General features: G+C 39.8%; 2 protein-coding genes across 2 annotated transcripts in view; both read left to right on the top strand.

Moving 5' to 3' along the window:
* Positions 1-19,787, top strand: part of LOC145436579 (cytochrome P450 3A11-like) — a 171,369-nt gene that overhangs the window by 107,157 nt on the left and 44,425 nt on the right. The gene's annotated exons all lie outside the window — the stretch shown is intronic.
* Positions 11,488-19,787, top strand: part of LOC145435685 (cytochrome P450 3A14-like) — a 29,051-nt gene continuing 20,751 nt past the window's right edge. Inside the window, exons 1-5 of the mRNA XM_080312983.1 lie at positions 11,488-11,606; positions 15,392-15,491; positions 16,624-16,676; positions 16,838-16,934; positions 18,048-18,262. Of these exons, the coding sequence (XP_080169109.1) occupies positions 11,545-11,606; positions 15,392-15,491; positions 16,624-16,676; positions 16,838-16,934; positions 18,048-18,262 (527 nt within the window). The 5' untranslated portion in view covers positions 11,488-11,544. The remainder of the gene's footprint in view (positions 11,607-15,391; positions 15,492-16,623; positions 16,677-16,837; positions 16,935-18,047; positions 18,263-19,787) is intronic.

Genomic DNA, 19,787 nt, shown 5'->3' with positions numbered 1-19,787 from the left:
ACGTTAACTATTTGCGGGGACCTTTGTTTTATGTAATTCTGTTGAACTATTTGCGGGGACCTTTGTTTTATGTAATTCTGTAGAAGAGGTTACTGCTAGCAGTGCGATACCACACTAGATTTACATGTCGTGAGATTCTGTTGTGATTTCCAAAATATCCCGTGGTTATAGGCTTATATTATACGTTCCTACATCGCTGACGACATATTATATCGAGAAACTGGGGATACAATTGTGCATCGGGGCTGTTTAAATGGATAATCTCATCCAAAATAATTAGAATATAAACGCCGGAACATTTCCATACATCAAAAATAGAATATCACTTGAGAGGTTTGTTTAGTTGAAAAAGTATGGAAAAAGTATCAAATATGGTATGGCAGAATGTTGCTATGGTATGGAAAGTTGTCAAGTATGGTATGGAACGATTGGGCTGGTATGGAGCATGGAAGATTGCCCTGCTCACCTGCGCCCCCTTTCGTGGTGCATTTTTGAACTATAAATATGTAACTTGGTGATGTTGGATGAAAAAATGTTCAGATTAGTTATTCAGAAACATCTAGGGTAAATATCAATAATATTCATTGAAAGTTTTAGCAATTTTCTTTACTCATCCTGGCGACAGATGAGACAGTGCCTGACTTGCCTCCCCTGACCGCAAGTCACTGCACCGGCAGCACTTTGAGCTAACCTGACGCCTGTGGTTCATATAGGTATTGATATAATTCATCACTCGTAGATTTCATAATCCATTGACGTGGCTGCTAACGAATATTTATTTGTCAGCGTAGTATCATTCATGTATCCGACCAGAACTAGATTGTGACTTCAGAATGCTGAGCAAAAACGCAGCAATGTACATAGGACCGGAGATTCCGTAGCTGAAAATAACTCATCAAATAAATCGAATCACTGATCACACAGAGCGCGTGATAGCATACGTTCATATAGTAAAAAGCAAATATCGTTTCTCATTGCCTTATATTCGATTCACAGGACAGGTATATCATTCAGACGAGGAGCGTTGACAGCGATATAGACGAGCCCACGACGCTATAGTCACCTACGCTGCATCTCCATAGAAACGGGTTCACTTATCCAGCTTGGTATATCGTGCGGCGGACCGCCAGAATACAAGACCGCAGCGATATCCAAAACAGTATGCTACGAAGGCGAGTAAATGTTCACAACTGGTGAGGATCACCATGCCTCCCCTTTGCCCTACACAGAATAAATACCGATATAGTCATAAACATATGGTGCTCTAGATGGCTGGTCATTGAGGTCCAACAGGCGTGTTGAAGTCACAGGTTTCGGCTGACATTATCTCATCCTTCTCCAGCAGTGTATTGTCATGTTGTGAGACTTGATTTCTACAAATTTGGCGGGATCTATTCTAAAAGAGTTGATAGCATTCTGGAAATGCAATCAATCGTGTTGGGAATCGCTGCACGAGTATCTTCGTCGTGTTTCTTTGTATGAATGATGGTGTTACGTAGCAGGGATTTGATGATACGGGAGCTTTCATTAGTGATGAGGACGTCTGCTTTATCTACCAGTACCACAATATGAATAGCCAATCAATAGCCGAATTCGGCTCACAGTTGATCTATCAGTATCTCAAATTCATCATACATCTCTTCACTATTTACGTTAGGTGGTATGCAAAAGTTCAATCCACGTGATAACACAAACTTTTCATTCGAAGACAGTGTATAATCAGGAAAGGTTGATGATACTTTCTCAGAACTCACGAAGCGGTCAATGAGAGAACGGTTTGGACTTCCTTCATTTTAAGACTGATTAGCCTACAGTACTCCTTCTTTGAGCAGCACGTCGATTGATGCAAGATATATACAAAATACCTTAATAACAAATGCTTTGTCACATGCTGTGTACCAAATATTTAAAATGGATAATTTTATTGAACTCACAAAATAGGCATTCTGTAATATCATGAAATTATTTTGACTATACATTTACCGACAACTTCTCATTGCTCCTAATTTTGAACCACGTTTGATCGTCATTGCATTTCCATTGTAATCGTGCACACTGACACCATCATGGAGTGCAGTTCGTAATTTTCTCCTAATTGTAAGCTCGATTTGTGGCTCTAAGATAGTTGTGTAAGTAGATGCATCTCACCATGTTAAAAGTTGTGTATAGGGATACTTGCAACAAGTTCAAAAGTTCGGTTATATGTCTGCTGAAACTTCAAGCAGTCGCAACACGCTTTGAAAAGGGATGCCTCTCGTAGCCTATTTGGGTAGGGTTGCCATATTTTGGCAATGTGAATAGAGAGCACCGTTTCAAAGTTTTCCGGCTGACAATACCGGAGTAAAATCCGGAAAGAATGGTAAATTTTCCCCGACTTCGTGGTTGCGTCTCGACTCCCAAAAACACGCTTTTTGCCATACTCCGGGTAGCATTTAATATTTATTAGACATACTTGAGTTGAGAAGCATCATACGCCGGGTAGCATTTAATATTTATTAGACATACTTGAGTTGAGAATCATCATGGAACGCTTTGATCACCTTTCCTACAAAACATAATTCCTGTATTAATTTGAAGATATAAACCAGTGTAGGTGTGAATTATACCAAATACCGATATGTAAGCCACAAGCATGGCGAAACTTTTCATAAAAGTGGTCCTATGAGGCCATAATTCGCAGACGAACTAGATTCTATAGTATGTCAGCATCGATAACTAGGCCTAATTTGTGGTTGAATCTTCTCTCCAAGCGTGGTAATTATAGGTTGATGGTACTGTTGGGTTTCTGCCTTACACATGTACCAGTCCGAACTGAGGCAAGGTGAATTTCAGGCAACCGCTTTTATGAAGGTCATTCGTGAAAACAAATGCTCTCATCAATGTGTTGAACAGAACAGGGGAAAGATATATCACACATCATTACATGATTTCCAACAACTTCCGCAGGAAATCCCAGACCAATCAGTCCTGGTCTTCGGCAGTTGAGGATAATATTTCAGCCTAGCTGGCTTTCTGCTAAGAACACAGCTAGGATATTTTTGAATGCTTTCTCATGCACAGACACATATGATTGCACAATGCACACAGCACAGTCCTACGAAGGCACTCGCAGAATCCTTCAACTTTACGTGTTGTGTAACGCAATGTGAAAACAACGTAGAGATACAAATCGTCAAGCAGCCGTTCTCCACTCCGGGTTGTTTTGATTATTGCAGCTGAAATTAGTTATTTTATTAGTAATCACAGTGTTTCGGGTGACGAACAAAACCACTTGCGTTATAATCGCCAATCAAATAATAATCAACAACAACAACAGTGTTTCGACATCTATGATTATTTTACAGCGGACTGAATGCTCTCTTCAAACAGCCATTATTACATCTGGGCCTTTTGTCTAATAAGGGCATTAATTTGATACCTTCGAACGCCATTTAAGAATCATTGCTGTGTAAACCAATCACACTACAGTTGAACTACGGTTAGGTTAAGCACTGTTTAGTGTTCAATCAAGTTGATTGCCGTTTTGTTTACGTGCAAATTGTCTTATATGCACGGGACTTCAAGTCCCGTGCATATAACTGTTTGAACACACACACACGACTTATTAGATCATAGAGATTGCATCATGCTTTTATTTTGTTACATCACTACACAGTACACAGTACGTTAATGATTGATCACCGCGTATGTGTTGCTGGATGCGACCAAATGCGATGGATGCGATCAAATATTGTACAAGTACATGTTTGATCAATCGAAGTGTATTACAAAAGTCATAAAGAGTCCCTGCGAGACAACACTTCCGAACTGTGCCTATGACGTCAATATAAGTAAGAGAGGAGAAAGTATAAAATTTTATATCCCCGTCCAGCATTTACAATGAATAAAAATGATGTTCGCAATTGATGAATGAAACGTACACTGTAAAAAATAAAAACCTCGATTTACCACGAAATGTTTGGAAGCACGGTAGCCAGACATTTCGTGGTAATCTAACATACCGTCAGTCAATGCAAATTCAACTTACACTCGTATGGTAATCTCACTTTACACTCCGGACTGTAATGTTACAGTCCCCTCCGGTATATCCAATCCACATGTTCTCCTGTACATTTGAGACCGAGACCGCCTACCTACCTACCTAAATCCAGATTACATACCAGCCTGTAAATTCACGTACATCCATACCTATCACAAAGCAATCCGATGCTAAAATATCGCAAAATTTTCTTCACACTCCCAAAACGACATTTGAACAAACTGTATATTCATTTTTGATATCACGATGAAGTGGTAATCGATGGAAAAGTATTGCTGCTGGAGGTCTAATTCTTCTTTAGGAGACATGCAGCAACACGAGTGGTCGCAAGAAAAGGTGAATTAATTCCACCACCGGCCAAACTTCCAATTGTTTCTTTTTCTCTTCCTCATTCCTTCTGTGTAACTAGTATCTTGCAGTTCCACTAAAAAGAATTCATGCGTAAGTCCCTATATAAAGCAAAGTTCCTAACCTAGACATGACATTATAAAGACTACTAAGACAAATAGGCTAACAAAAATATACGGTAACATGTTTTGAAGTACCGGTAATGGTACATTGTATGATGAAGGCTCCGCCCTGTACATGATATAGCTGAGATTCATGACTTACTTTATCTAATGTATTGTAGCAAAAGGTTCCTCATTTGAGGTGGCATGTGTGCCAAACAAATCCAGCAGTGGATGAAAACATCTCTATGCTATGGCCCGAAAATGACATGAACAAGCCAACAGTTTCAACTCCTCCGCGACGGAGTATGTGGTGTCGCAGGTCGCTATATAAGTCGACTAATATCCCGAAATAGAACAGAGAATGCGGAGAATGAAATATTTCAATCATGAAATCAAAGTGGTGTGCACATTGCACAGTCGCAGATATTCGCGGTAACAAATACTATGTAGTACTGTACCTTTTACGATGCGTATCCCATTCAGCGTTCCTAGGAATCTTCCACGATCGTGTCCACTTTCTTCAACAAGCTTCGCTCCACCCTTTGCTCAAATCTCAATAATGGCCAGACAACGATACGACACTCGAACGATTTCGAAAAAAGTCGTATTCATCCGCTGACATGCCACCAATAATATTTGCTGGCCACGTTATAATGTTTGACTTAGGTTATTTCTCTTTCATACAGAAACATTTATCATTACATTTAGTTCCTTTATTTTCCATCTAATTTCGTATAAATTGATATTTATCCCAAGTGTTGTTCACTATTTACTGTACTTACTAAACGAGACGCTGCTTGTGATGTCACAGTTGTGCGTTGGCTGTTTACTACGAATCTCAGAACAGCAGTAACGCGTAACGGTAACCTATTGTAACCTATTACAGGTAGCCTTGTCCGCCATTAGCAAATGGTCAGCTGAGAGCAGTGTTGCCAATTTAGCGATTTTCGCGCTAGATCTAGCGATTTTTCATCCGGTTTAGCGCCAAAAAATGTGGATCTAGCGCCTAGCGATAAATCTAGCGATTTTTGAAAAAGTATTTAGCGATTATTTAGCGCTTTTTTCTCAATATTTAGCGCCATCTAGCGATTTTTGACACCAGTTTTAGCGATTTTCTTCCATCCGGAGTTGGCAACACTGGCTGAGAGTGCGGTGCTGATATTTCTAGTTTTCCGAACAATATTATACATCCTAAACTGATTTTCTAACTTATCAGCCCTATCCGTAACAACGAATGTAACCAGCGAGAACGGCCGTATAGCCATATAGCCTTATAATATAATATAATGGCTATGGCGTAACCACATTAGCTACGATTGTCAGTTGTTTCTTGTACCCTACTATGTACTATACTGAAATTGGTACTAGGGCCAACAATTTCCGTACGACAGACCCCAGTTTCGCGAACAAGGTTGAATCAAGTCAAATCACCACGAGAATGATATATCAGTAACATTCATTTCCACGTATATATTGGCTGCAGCGATTATGAAGCTAATCAATCTTCCCAATAGCCTGGTAAACTGCAGTTACGAGTAACTGTCAGTAATTTTGCGAAGAAATTCTGGTAACTTGACTTCACAGCTAAACTAAGATAATATTACATATCAAAATGTAAAATTACAAGCTACGCACAGTAGGGCTGTTCAAAAATAACTTTTTTTTCCGGATTCCAGCCATTCAGTGCTTAAATTGTCAGGTTGCCACAACAAAGGCTGCACACCAAATTTGGTTCAATTCTAACAAGTATAGGGCTCCGCGGATCCAATTAAAATTTTTAATTTATACAGGAAAATTGAAAAAAAAAATTTTCAAATTTTTCTGTCAACCCCATGAAATTGTTGAGCTGTCTTCAGAGACGATGCAAAGAAAATTTGACTCAATTCGGACTAGTAGAAGTGGAGTTATTGGAGTTTTTCGTTGATAATTCTCCAATTATCCTTGATTGGGGGATAATCCGAGAATTATCAACGAAAAACTCGAATAACTCCGTTTCTACTGGTTGGAATTGACTCAAATTTCATTTGCATGGTCTTTGAAGACATCTCAACATTTTCATTGGGTTGAGAGAAAAATTCGAAAAAATTTATTTTTCAATTTTCCTGTATAAATTAAAATTTTTAATTGGATCCGCGGAGCCCTATACTTGTTAGAATTGAACCAAATTTGGTGTGCAGCCTTTGTTGTGGCAACCTGACAATTTAATCAGTGAATGGCTGGAATCAGGAAAAAAAATATATTTTTGAACAGCCCTAACGCACAGTTATTGGGTGCGATCGGTAATTCGTTGTAAAATTTACAGAGATTTCCCAGTAAATCTACCAGATTTTTTACAGTGTAGACTCTCGCGAATGACCAATACGGTATATCGGTGTCAGTAGCGACGCATTCTGACGAATAGATATCCGTTAAAACGTCAAAGTATCGCCCTAACCATCTAAATCAGGGGTGTCTAACTCAAATTTGATCGCGGGCCGGATTCAGAAGCTTCAATACCTCGTGGGCCGCACCATTCAAATGATTCCAATATGGTACCTACAAATGTATACCCTTGTTTTTCACTGGAATGCTTAATATCCACGCTGTGCATAATATAGGTATGACACGACTTAAGTGGACTCTGTTCGTGCAACAACATTGACAAACAATAGAATTGGCAGAAATACACGATTGGCCGATTGAATACTGTTATAAACCACTAAACCAGTGACTCCAACGACGATATAAGTTGAGACTTTTTCTATGCTGCCATTGATTTAGTCGTGGTGCGTCGTTGACCTTGCCTGCGAATTCGTTTTGAGGAATTCAAGCGATTGCAAACGCCGTCGTTGAAATTTGCTAGATAATACAATTTTTTTAATTACTCAGAATTCCCTCGCGGGCCGGAGGAAATCGTCTGCAGATCCAGATGCGACCCAGATGCAGATCCAGATGCGGCCCACGGGTCGTATATTTGACACCCCTGATCCAAATTTATGTCGCTCCGTAAGAAATTACTTGAACATTGTTTAGAAGCAGGGTAGTCTTCGACCGTGGAATACATCTTCCCTTCCGACCCGTGATTTTTTCGCCCTTAGACTTCCATATACAATAAATCAAGGGCAGATATCGGTGTCGATCCCTGAGCAATATATTGGTAATAAAATAATACTTTATCAGACAGTTTCAATAACATTTTATCACTAGTCAATGCAAGGCCATTTTATTTCTCGCCAAGCTTATCTGTCGGCGTGCACAACCACAGTAGAGTAGGCCCACATCACTGAAAGGGCAAATAGGTCATTGAGTAAGGCTTTTGTAAATTGCAGTATCAGGCGAACGTTGGCAAAGTTCATCACGGACACTGAACAGTGAACAGTCATAGTTTTAAATCATACCGTACACTTTAGACCTTGCACTGAGACAGCAGTCATTCGGAATCCGCAGACTTTTATTTGATCGTGTTTGTAACGGATCTGATCATTGGCTGAGAAAGCTTGTTCATGACAATCCGAATAGCAAAATGTAGCGCCGTACCAAATATCGGAAACACGGCAGCAATAAGTTGAGCTATATTTCTCCAGTGAGTGTATTTTGTACGAAATGACGCGAGAAAGCGTTCGTGCGTGAGCAATGACCATGGCGAGTCATTTCCTATTGCATGAGCAATTACTGCAAGGATTCTGCAAAGCCGGATTGGTGTCGGTTACTTCTGAGATCGACCAAGATTTTCATTTTTGACCCTGCGTAATGCATCTACGACAACCAATCTTACTAGAATACAAGGTAAAGAGGGACCCCAAATCTGTGGTTCTCAAAATTCTTTGAGCTTGCAGACCGAATCCAGATTAACCAATGTGTAGTTCCGAGAAAATGTATGAAACTCGAAGGAAATATAGGAAACTTCACCTAAAGCTGCCTCTTGATATTAGACGTGTCCCGTCGGCGGGGTCCCGTTAAATCTCACAAGTTTATAAAAATCAATTTAAAATTTGATGTTTCATTTATCCAAATAATGGAAAAGCTTGCAAGTTTTCGTTGTTTAAGGTTCGGAAAGGCGAATATGTTCCATTGTAATAGCACAGTCGCTTAGTAACGCCATAAACTGTATGGTGTTTACAACGTCCGAAGTGGCGTCATAGCATTTCCTTGTAAAGTGATCGACTCCCTCAACATCAACAGGTTTATCAACAAATAGAACGTTTAGCTGTATAATGCATTATAAGCAACATGATTTGATTCCCTGTGACATCGCACACTCAGTAACGTTGTAGTTGTGGTATCAGCATGGTTTTTATTATGCTTATCGCCTGTTATAAATCCTACACTCTTAGCGAAAAGGTGTGTATTCATATTCACACATGTGTAACATCCGTTATGTATGGGTGTGAATATACACCCTTGGTACACGAAGCTAGAACCTACCTCAGACATACACCACGGTGTAAATCAAACACACTGTTCGTTCGGAACTATATTATATATAGAGAGAAGTGCATATAGCGGCGGTAAGGGTCTTCCTTCCAAATTTAATTAGGTCCTCAGTGTAGTAGTCTATGTTGTGCTCGCGCAGGAGTTCAAGTTGGACGCAAGTTCGTTCATCTTGTGTCGGTGGCCATTTTCGCAAAATAATAAAATCCTGATTTAGGATATATTATAATAGTGAATTATATTGGTATTTGTCTCATAATGTTCATTAATGACTAATTTTGATCACCTATATATAGGGTTGCAGTTAAAACAAAAATAAATTTGAAACAAGCATGTTTAAAAAAAGACCCTTGTTTAAAACGTTTTTTTAAGCCATGACGCCACGAATATTTAATTGTGACCGTCATAGTGGATTGACATTGACAATTGGAAATATCGGGTAACTATAGCTCCTCTGACGAAATATCTACGTACTATAGCTGTTGAACCGACAGTCCAACCATCTCATATCGTATACGTCGGCTATATCGGGTGGAAATCATCCGTAGGCTCATACGACATGTTTCTTTAGAAAGTATTTACACAATTATGGCATAATTATACAACTTGAAAAAAAACACAATTTTTTTAAAAGCCTTTGTTTAAAACACTGTTTAAACAACTATCTGTTTTAAATGCAACCCTACCTATGTACCAAAATCTACGCAATACTGTTCACAAATAGCACGAAAAGAGAGATTTGAAAGAGACGAGATAAAACTGACCGATTCCGAAAATCTACATAATAATGTCAAGGCATCCAGCACCACTCGAAATTGCCAAGGAAGTTGCCAATGAATTAATGACCTATCGGCTACCGACTTGGCTTTATGGATAAGGAGTAGAATATGAGTGTTAGGTTGAGTTTAAAATGCGGCTTTCTAAATGACTCTCGTGGTCTATATACGTTTTGATATACATTCATCATGCGCCGCCGCTAAGAAATATTTGTTCGCGTCATCTCATTCATGTTTCGCACCGGCGTTATGAATGAAATTGTAATATCAAAATGCTAAGCAACAAAACGCTGCAATGTACACATGATTGCAGATTGTATCGCAGAAAATAACTCATCAAACAAACCGTACGGCTGATGCAACCTTTAACACATAGCGCATACTAGGATATGTTCGTAGAAAAACGTTAATATCGTTTTCCTAGTGATATATATTCGATGCGCAGGGCAGGAATATCATTCAGATGAGGAGCGTTGACGGCGATGAAACTATAGACTAAGGAGACAACAAATGTAGACCTGTCAAAGCTGTGCTCTGCAGATTGGCTGACTCAAGTATTTCGTTTACAACCGATAGTATTGCACCGTCTATGTCAGAATAAATGGCGGATCTAAATAAGGCTTTGCCCGCGATATATTTTAATCGCATCTTTGGGAATGGCTTTAGTGGATAGATTTCAATTGCTCAATGTATCTCATGCACTCCGGTCATCCGTCCATAACACGGCAAAATTTTTAATCCATATGAACCGAGATATGTCGCTAATGAAACAGCGCTAAAGTGTTACCAATTTACCTTGGCTCCATCGCCACCCATAATATCCACGTATCGATGGGTTCAGCTTCAGCAGCAATTCTATATGTCTGACGTCAATTAACATGCGGATGTCGAACACCATAAAACGAAAACCCAAGCAATGGTTGTACGTAATTTGCAAAATCCTAAATCAATTCCAAACGGTACTAATGCAGTCGCCATGAGTGCTGATGTAGTATTCTTGATCAGGGTTGTAACCAAGTCACAAGGCTCCGAGTCACAAGTCAATCTCAGCTTTATAGTTTTGACTCGAGTCAAGTCGAGTCATTTTCAATTCACCACCGAGTCAAGTCCGAGTCCAAGTCACCGAGCAGAGGGTCGAGTTCGAGTCATGGTATTATGACTCGAGTCGAGTCCAAGTCATTTTGTTGACTTCCTAGTTTCCCGAAGGCTTGTTAAATCCATTTTTTATAACTCTGTTTGGTGATATCGAATGGTTCGCATTTATAATATACTAATTTTGGTCATTTTTAGCAGTTTCTGGGCGCGTTTTCAAGTAGCAGTACCAATAGACGAAAACCCAATAGTGTGATTACTTTACTATTCCTCGAAATTACAATGAAACGTCGGTCTTTGCCGTCCGAGTCTCGAGTCATATGACTTGGTTCGAGTCATGCGCAATGACTCGAGTCCAAGTCGAGTCAATACACAAAGTGACTCGAGTCGAGTCGAGTCATCTAAAAAACGTGACTCGAGTCGAGTCATGACTCGAGTCATTACAACCCTGTTCTTGATTCATGTCCACCACATCCAATCTAACTTCACACTATAAACACGGTTCGCAGCGCGCATCCTTCTACGCAACACGGCGATCAGAAACAAGCAAGCCCATTCAGTGAATATTGTCTACTGAAATTAGTATTTTCGTACACCGAAATTAGAAACTGTAAATAAGAGTGTTTAGGCAGAGAAGCTGTTTAAATATGTATACGGGTAAATTGGATTTTGCTTAGCGTATACGCACCGTACGCAGAACCCGTATTACGCCACTGTAACCAGCTTGAATAATTTCCAGGTATCCAAACTTGAAATAATTTCACAGTTACATAGTATGTGGTGCTTGTTTTCCTGGGAAACTCTCGCGCTTCTCGCCAGCCTAGTTGCGCTTACGAGGTAAGTTCCAACGGCGCTGTGTTGGTGTTATCTCATATATTTTGGCAGATTTCACGCACAATCAATGCATTCAACCAGAAATTATACTTCATACTAAATATACCCATGTGGAAGTGGTGAATTCGACTACCCCTGATTGATTCAAATTCATGTTGAGTATTAGTAAGCCACAAATTGGGCGAATCACACGTTGCGAGGAGCGTGCGGTATACTTTTGGAATGCCGACGGTACTGCTATTTATCTGTGCATTAAGGTTGTTAAAAAATATCTTTTTTTTCTTCGGATTCCAGCCATTCAGTGAATAAATTGTCAGGGTAACCTAAAAAACGCTGCAAAATAAATTTGACCCAATTCCAACCAGTAGAAGCGGAGTAATTTGAGTTTTTCGTTGATAATTATCGGATTATCCACCAATCCAAGATAATCCGAGAATTATCCACGAAAAACTCAAATAACTCCGCTTCTACTAGCTCAATTGAGTCGAATTTGTTTTCCATCGTTTTTGAAGACAACTCAATAATTTAATGGGGTTAACAGTAAAATTTGATTTTTTTTTTCAATTTCTCTTAAAATTGAAAATTTTAACTGGCTCTGCGGCATCTCATACTTGTTGGAATCGAACGAAATTTGTTGTGCAGCTTTTTTCAGGGTAACCTGACCATTTAATCAGTGAATTGCTGGAATCCGGACAGAAAAGTTATTTTTGAACAACCCTACTGTGCATCATTGCCATGTGTGTACTGTAGATGAAGGCTGAGGGAATTTGCCAAATTATGATTCCACTTGCTCATGCAAATGGTTATCACCTGGTATATTTTGCGCTGAACGCTATGAACTGGTGTGGGTATCGCCCGTGTCTACTTTTATGACCTACGCTAAGAATTGCTTCGCGACCAGGCGAAAGAACCGCACTCTCTACTAAATAGGCCTCTGGATCTGTCTGGAATATCTTCTGCAATTGAAAATGGTGTTTCCGCCGATTTTCACAATGACGTAGGGTTCAGATTAGGACAGGTGATCAGCTCTTTATGGTTGGAAATTCTCTTTTCGCACCCATTCCAGTATATTTAAATGAGTCAAATACACCATTTCCTCTGGGGTGGAAAATGAGCTTTTCCGTGTACCATCCAAGAATGCGCTAAAATGCGGCACGCGGAGGCTGAAGCCACCGCACCACATGTATGGCGTACCCCTTGAAATTATGTAGCAAACATTGTACACAGTTGAAGACACAAAAAAACATCAAAATCTCAATTTACAGTTTCATTGCACATATATGATGCGATGGATATGCTTTGGATTCCCCACGGGTAAACCTATTCTTGTAATTGGAAAGCAATACGCAATACAGAATCAGTTGCCAGAAAATTCGCTTAAGAATGATCATCGGAAATCCGAAAAGCTTATAAGCCGCTTTTCATTGCACCCAACTATAACATCGGTGATTGATATATAGTTAATGAAGTAGCCATCATATTGAACAAGCAACACTGGTGGAACGAATTCGATTTCAATATTAATTCAAGTAAAAACCCTCCTCACCCATGCAGTAGAAAAACAGAGATTCACTGCAGTTAATAAAGCTGACGCGAGTATCGGTACAGTGCAATGTATAAAAGCATGGTGGTTTAGACCTCAAATGCTGCATTTGGTCAGCTTAAACGTTTTTCTTCCTTTTTACTATGATTTCTAAATCACTGAAGAAAATTGTCACAGTGCCAGAAAAAAAGGTTGCTCGCGTACATCCAAATTCTTTCGTGTAGTCCTGGGTTGGAGCGCGTACTCCCGTTTGATAACCCCTGCACTACGACCATGGTATATATCCAGTGGCGGCTCGTGACAATATCGGGTGGTGGGGCAAGGGCTGCAAGTTACTTTTTATTAAGATGACGTCACAATGGCGTTTTCCAACGTAAACAAGTAACTTAATGATGGTACGGTAACACGAATTTGCCGGCAACAGTGATTTTAACATATGTGCCACGAGAGGTCCGCCGGTGAGCTGTGACTTTAAGTGTGGTAACTGCGTAAACGGCGTACGGAACAAAGATTCAACACGGTTCATGTTCGCACTTGACCTGGAAATGACTATAACTCGAGAGATAACGTAGGCCTAACTGGAAAGGTCAACGAGTTCGGACAGATACGCAATTGTTATCTCATAGATTGGGCCTGTCATATTGAATCCAAAACATCATTCTGAAGAACTAAGAATAGCAGCCTCGGAAATTCGGTCTCCGTACAGCATAGGAGATTTTGGCCTTGAAACTGGAGACTGTAACACGACACATACAGCTTTATTACTGTCTATAGGTCTGCTGCGAAATCGCCTTTGGAAAATATATTACCGAATAAATACGTGGACGAAAGCTTTAAACTTAGTACACTGTTACATGACATCATCGAGCAGTGGTCTCATGGCCCTTTCCGGTATGGTACACTGTCAAAATAATGCGAACAGACCAACACCGAATTTTGCGCAAAATTTACTGAGGAATAGGCTGATCAAGTGATCAGCTGTTAGCCGCCATCGAAAACGAAATAGCTATCGCGCTTGACAGCAGGGGGTTGTGAGCAAATGGCTTGAAGGCCACAATTTCACGGTGAAATTGACATTGGAGAATATAATATCAAAGTAAATATTTGAATGCAAACTGAGAATGATATCATCATCTCAGTCAACGTTACCGCATATACACCTGCTTTTGCGTGAAATCCGCAATGCGTTGTATGCTAAAGTGTCAGATCGGAGCACATCTCTACCATACTCGAACTTGATAACGAAATTACTGCCCTAATCACCGAGTGCCAACCTTGAGACTTGGCACAGCGTTCGATACTAAAACCAAGACATACCGTGCAAAAGCTTATGACGGATCTAGGTAAGGAGCATCGTTAAAATCAATAGATACCAATACCGGCTTTGCGTATATTCTGTTAGCGATAAATGACGAGTAAGCTCTCACTCAAATTAGGAAACGAAATTACTACCCTAAAATTTAAGTAGAAACCCTGAAACTTGGGGCAGTGTTAAATACCACCATCACGACATGACATACCAAATTTCAAGAGTTTTCATGGTGTGAAACACCATCAAAATCGACCTATACCAGCAAAGGTCGACTAAACGCATATTACGGTAATCGAGTTCAGATATAGATACGATTGTTACATCACACCTTAGGGGCGACCAGCATATTTGCCCCGGTTGCTCGGTCATTTTACGAATAGGAGAGAGTAAATCACCGTTTCTTTATTGTGCGCGCCTTTGAGAGAATAGACAGTGAAAGCTTGTTATGAGCGCTACCGGGGCATGCCCCGGCTAGGCATTCGCAAAGCGAAAACACGGAAGAGAATTCGATTTTCGCAGAGACTTCGCTATATATGGGCATTTACTAGCGAAAGGACAAGAAGAATGCGACTTTCGCTGTGATTTCGGTATATATAGATTGGTGTGCGTCTATAAATGGTAAAGAATTGTTATTGAACAGAATATTAGGTGGGGCAATGCCCCAGTTGCCCTATAGGACGAGCCGCCACTGTATATATCACCGTATGGATTAGTGTATTTGACGCATTTTCACCCCTTAGAATGGATGTGAAAACATAAGCTGGTACCAGAAAGTGCCGATGACCTGATTTGCACCCTATGCGCTATGATAGACATCTGATAAATACACCTATTACACCTACCCTTGTAGTACATGGCATGGATTGCATTGGACGTGATTGGAACTCCTGCTTCAACCCTTCGCAAAGGCTAATGATGATTTGTAAATCGCAGGTATTACATTCATCGCAAATGGCAGTATCTGCGGGAGATGAATATTCCTCATGATCCGCCGTCTTTGCACCTGTTCGGCCACATGGTTCCGATGAAACGGGTAAAAACTAAATATTGCTTTTTTAGAAATATCTCGAAAATATAAATATTGCAGCGGGATATAGGCTTTAAATGCCAATTTATTTAACTTGTCCTATCGTGACTGACTGCCATCCCGTGGTGCTCGTCATTTCCAGCGAGTATTTAGATTTCCGTAACCTCAAATTACTGTTCTTCAATTCTGGTGGGAGTCTATCGAGAAGTTTGCAACGAGATCAATAAGGAATATGAATATCTTATTCGGTATAATCTATGTTCAGTATCGCCAGAAGGTTGTTCAAATATATTAGCTACGCTTTGGGTTTCACGGCGATTTCTCAGATTTCTGTAAATACCGACCGTGATCAAAGAAATATTCAATGAGTCGCATCAGTTCGTGTAAGGGTATTGCTCTTAAGTAGAGGTCGACCGATTATCGAAATGGCCGATTATCGAGGCCGATATTTAGAGCTTTCCCGATTATCGATATCGGCCTATGAAGGCCGATATTGCGGCCGATATTTTATATTTAAAAAAAATTCAAAACTATTGGAAATTCAATGCTCCGTCTTCTCAATCTCAAGAAATCGACGAAGTAAAGGGTGATATATGACAGATTTACCCTTGCAGGACGAATTTAACTGGGTGAGCATGCAGAGAAACTATGCTTTCTGCATTACAATCTACCTTTTCTTTACTGACCTGCAATTCTGTGTCATGTCTGGTTTTTTGGGTTATCCCAATTTTCAACGAATGTGCACAATTAAGCAATAATTCTTTTCAATATCAGCTTTGTCGTTTGTTGTTCAGCTTTCTGTGGCATGAACAAGTGCCATCTTGCCTAATATATAATATTTTTGGTGAAATTGTTCTCTACTCCTTCCATAATAATATCGGCCTATGATATCGGTTATCGGCCTGTGAGTGTGCCGATATATCGGTATCGGTATCGGCCTGTAAAAATCAATATAGGTCGACCTCTACTCTTAAGACAATTCGAATCTCGTGGATAGCATGAAAAAGACCTGCCAAGTATTTCATTTGATAAATCTTAAAAGTGGTTCAGGTAAAAACACTCTACTTGATATTAAAAGGTCTGGGAAAAATGAACGACTACCAAAGTACTCCCACCACTAAAAGTTATTTGTATTCAGAAAGCCTTCACTTACGACAACGAAATGAAGCAAAAATATGGACCAATTTGGGGGTTAGTAGGCTATTTATTGTATAACAAAGCCTAGGATAGACGATATATATAGCGGAAAGTCAGATTATCATCTTTGCGAAGCAAAACAGTGATTTTAGCAATTTTGCTGTATATCACCGTGTGAAATAAAACGGTGCCCGATCTCACATTTTTATTTTTAGGTGCTACAATTTTTTCACGCCCAGTATCACCTTCCATGATCCAGATATTCTGCGGCAAATACAGATTAAGCAATTCCACTCTTTCCCAACAAGAAAGGTGAGCATTGGATGTTTTCAACCAAATAGTTTTGTTACTACCCATCGTGTCATGTAATAAATAAAACCACTAGAATTGAATAGTATATTCATATTGATATAACCCCGAATATTTTCGGCTGACACTCGTGTGAGGCGATCGTCGGCAACTAGTAGAGAATTGAAAATAACATCGTATATCAACAACAATCGTATCTCAAAATATGACGTCAGCAGCATGAAATGTTGAATACGTGAGCGTTCAATGTACTATTTTTAGATGGTACACGAACTCCTTTTGTTGACACGGCCTTGGCTGGTGTATTTTGATAAAAGTCGACTGCAAGGCACACAAATGAAAGGGTTAACGGCTTTGTGTGCCTTGGAGTCGACTTTTATGTAAGTACACCAGCCAAGGCTGTGTCAACAAAGGGGTCCACTGAAAACAGGGCCATGGCTTATACTGTATTGATAACCTCGGATATAATGTATATAGTGATACTATAGCGAGACATTCCTAAATATACAGTGATCTCAACCCGTGGAGAGCTGTCTCTAAATTGAGAGATGATAAAGAACTGCAAGAAACATTTTTAAGGCCCATTCATATTAGGAGTTTTTTCACCAACCGTCGCGACAGGTCACCAAAACAATTTGAGAGTCATGCAACGCGTTGCTGAAAAATGTGATGTGATCTAAAATTACTATTGAGGTTGTGAAATATGTTTTCTCATCGGCCATTTTCCTCGGAAAGCTACCGTATTGGAATTGCAGCGAAAATACTTTCACGAGTTGTCCTATTGCATTTTATCTGTGATATCGCGGTCAGGCGTCATCGCCTCTTAACTCCTTACAACTCCTACATCTAAAAGTATTTTACGTGATCGGCCGACAAGTAACAACTATCTGAATGTTGTTCGGTGCGGGTAATCACGTCTAAAACATGCAACAACGAAGAAGTGCATATCATCGATACCACGAAGATTGGCGAAGTACGTTAAGACCATTCGGGCTGCTGCCAAAATCTTTGCTATACTTTCAACTTTAATTTGAGACCATTTAGTGACTGCTGCAGCAGTAATTCTCGCTATGCCTCAGTCGCAACAGGAAACTGAACGACTAATGTGAATTTCAGAGATCGTTAGCGAAGATAACAGGAAAACAAATGAATCAACGCCTTACAGCTGCAGAAGGGCCCCAATGGAAGCGCATAAGATCGTCCCTTAGTCCTACCTTCTCTACGTCCAAACTACGACATATGACGTACATCATGGATCGATGCGTCGACAACACGGCTGTCGTCTTAAATCGTCGAATTGAAAATAACGGCGGTGTTTTCAAGTCTCGATCGTGAGTGATGTGTAGCCTTCTTTGCACGCAAAATCATAAGATATCAAACTTCGTAGCAACGCGCAAGCCTCGGTATTGATTGGTTATCACGTCTGCGGTCTGAATGATGGTAGAAACCACCTTTTTGTGGACAGGTGTGAACGGGGAGTATCGTAACACAGGATAATTACAACTGTAGATATAATATAGGCTTAACATATATCCTCCTTCAGGAAGATTTGTCCTCCTTTTTCAAGAAATCGAAAATGTCCTCCGAGGACGCCCAAATGACCTCCCTTTTGGCAATTCTTCTCCCTTTATAGCTTTGACAGGCAGGCAATGGTACGGTCACAACTAAAAGACGCCTTAAATGACGCTAAAACTGGATTTGAACGGTAGCGACGGTCAAAAATTTTACGTTAGAGCAGGTATTCCGGCAGTCGAGTTAGAACAATGATCTTGTTATAATTTCTAGTCAACACGACAGTGTATGCAGTAAAAATTATCAAATTGTCCGATTTCTTGACCGATTTTACAAGTTTTGTGAGTTGTAAAAAGTGTCCTCTTTACCGGATGTCAAAATATGGTGACCCCACCCAACAGCTAGTCTGATCAAGTATATGCTCTTAATATTGAGAGTTGTAGTCAAAGTGATCACCCTTATTGCGCAAGTAGAAGTACTCAATTAAAAGTACACGGGCCAATTTCAATGACAGGTCAAAACGTATTCAAATTGAATAAAGTAATATCTGCCCGCTACAATGTTTTTGTTATCATGAGTCCAAATGGATAAATCGATTGCTCTTACTGTCATATGTGATATAACTGATACATGCCCTAGCTAGGCTATACGTATAATATTAATATACAATAAATCGCTATATTTGAACAGCTTCTTTGAGGTACAGATCTGGAATTGTATAATCATATTAAAATGAGCCCGAATATTTTCGGCTGACACTCGTCAGGGGTAATCGTCAGCATCTGGTGAAGAATTGTGATAAAATGAACTTCGTAAAATCACAGTGCAAACCTGTAAGTGCCTGAGTGATTACTAGGGCAAGTTTTTGCAACTTCTTTTTTACAGCTTCCGGCAGCTTCCCAGATACTCGGAATCTATGTACTATGTTTTAAGCTGTTTAGAGGGATTTTATAGTGCAACTTTTTGCAACTTTTCTATTTTTCATGCCAATTTTTACAGCAATTTTTATAAAATATTGCGGTAAAATGTAAAGGAGTGATTTAACAACATGCTATAAACGATTTCTGGTATGGTTCTATCCTCTTTGATTTGCAAAACAAAAAGCTATATGATGGGTTAGCAGCATCTCACTGTTATCAATGACACAATGGTTTACAAGCAAAAAGTTCAACTACCCCTGCCAAGCACGGCCGTGCCCAAACAATATGTAAATATTGCGCTTTATTCATTCTGTCGTTTAAATTTGAAATAGTTTACCATTTCACAAGCGCCCAGGCGAGACCACCGAAAATTAGATTTTCAATGAGTCACCTTTTCCAGGCTATTGCCTTGGTCAAAGACACC

The sequence above is a fragment of the Botryllus schlosseri genome, chromosome 3, assembly GCF_051294905.1.
Source record: "Botryllus schlosseri isolate E-star chromosome 3, Bs_hap1, whole genome shotgun sequence".
NCBI lineage: Eukaryota > Metazoa > Chordata > Ascidiacea > Stolidobranchia > Styelidae > Botryllus > Botryllus schlosseri.
The sequence above is the reverse complement of the archived record's forward strand: the minus strand, read 5'-3'. Positions and strand labels throughout refer to the sequence as shown.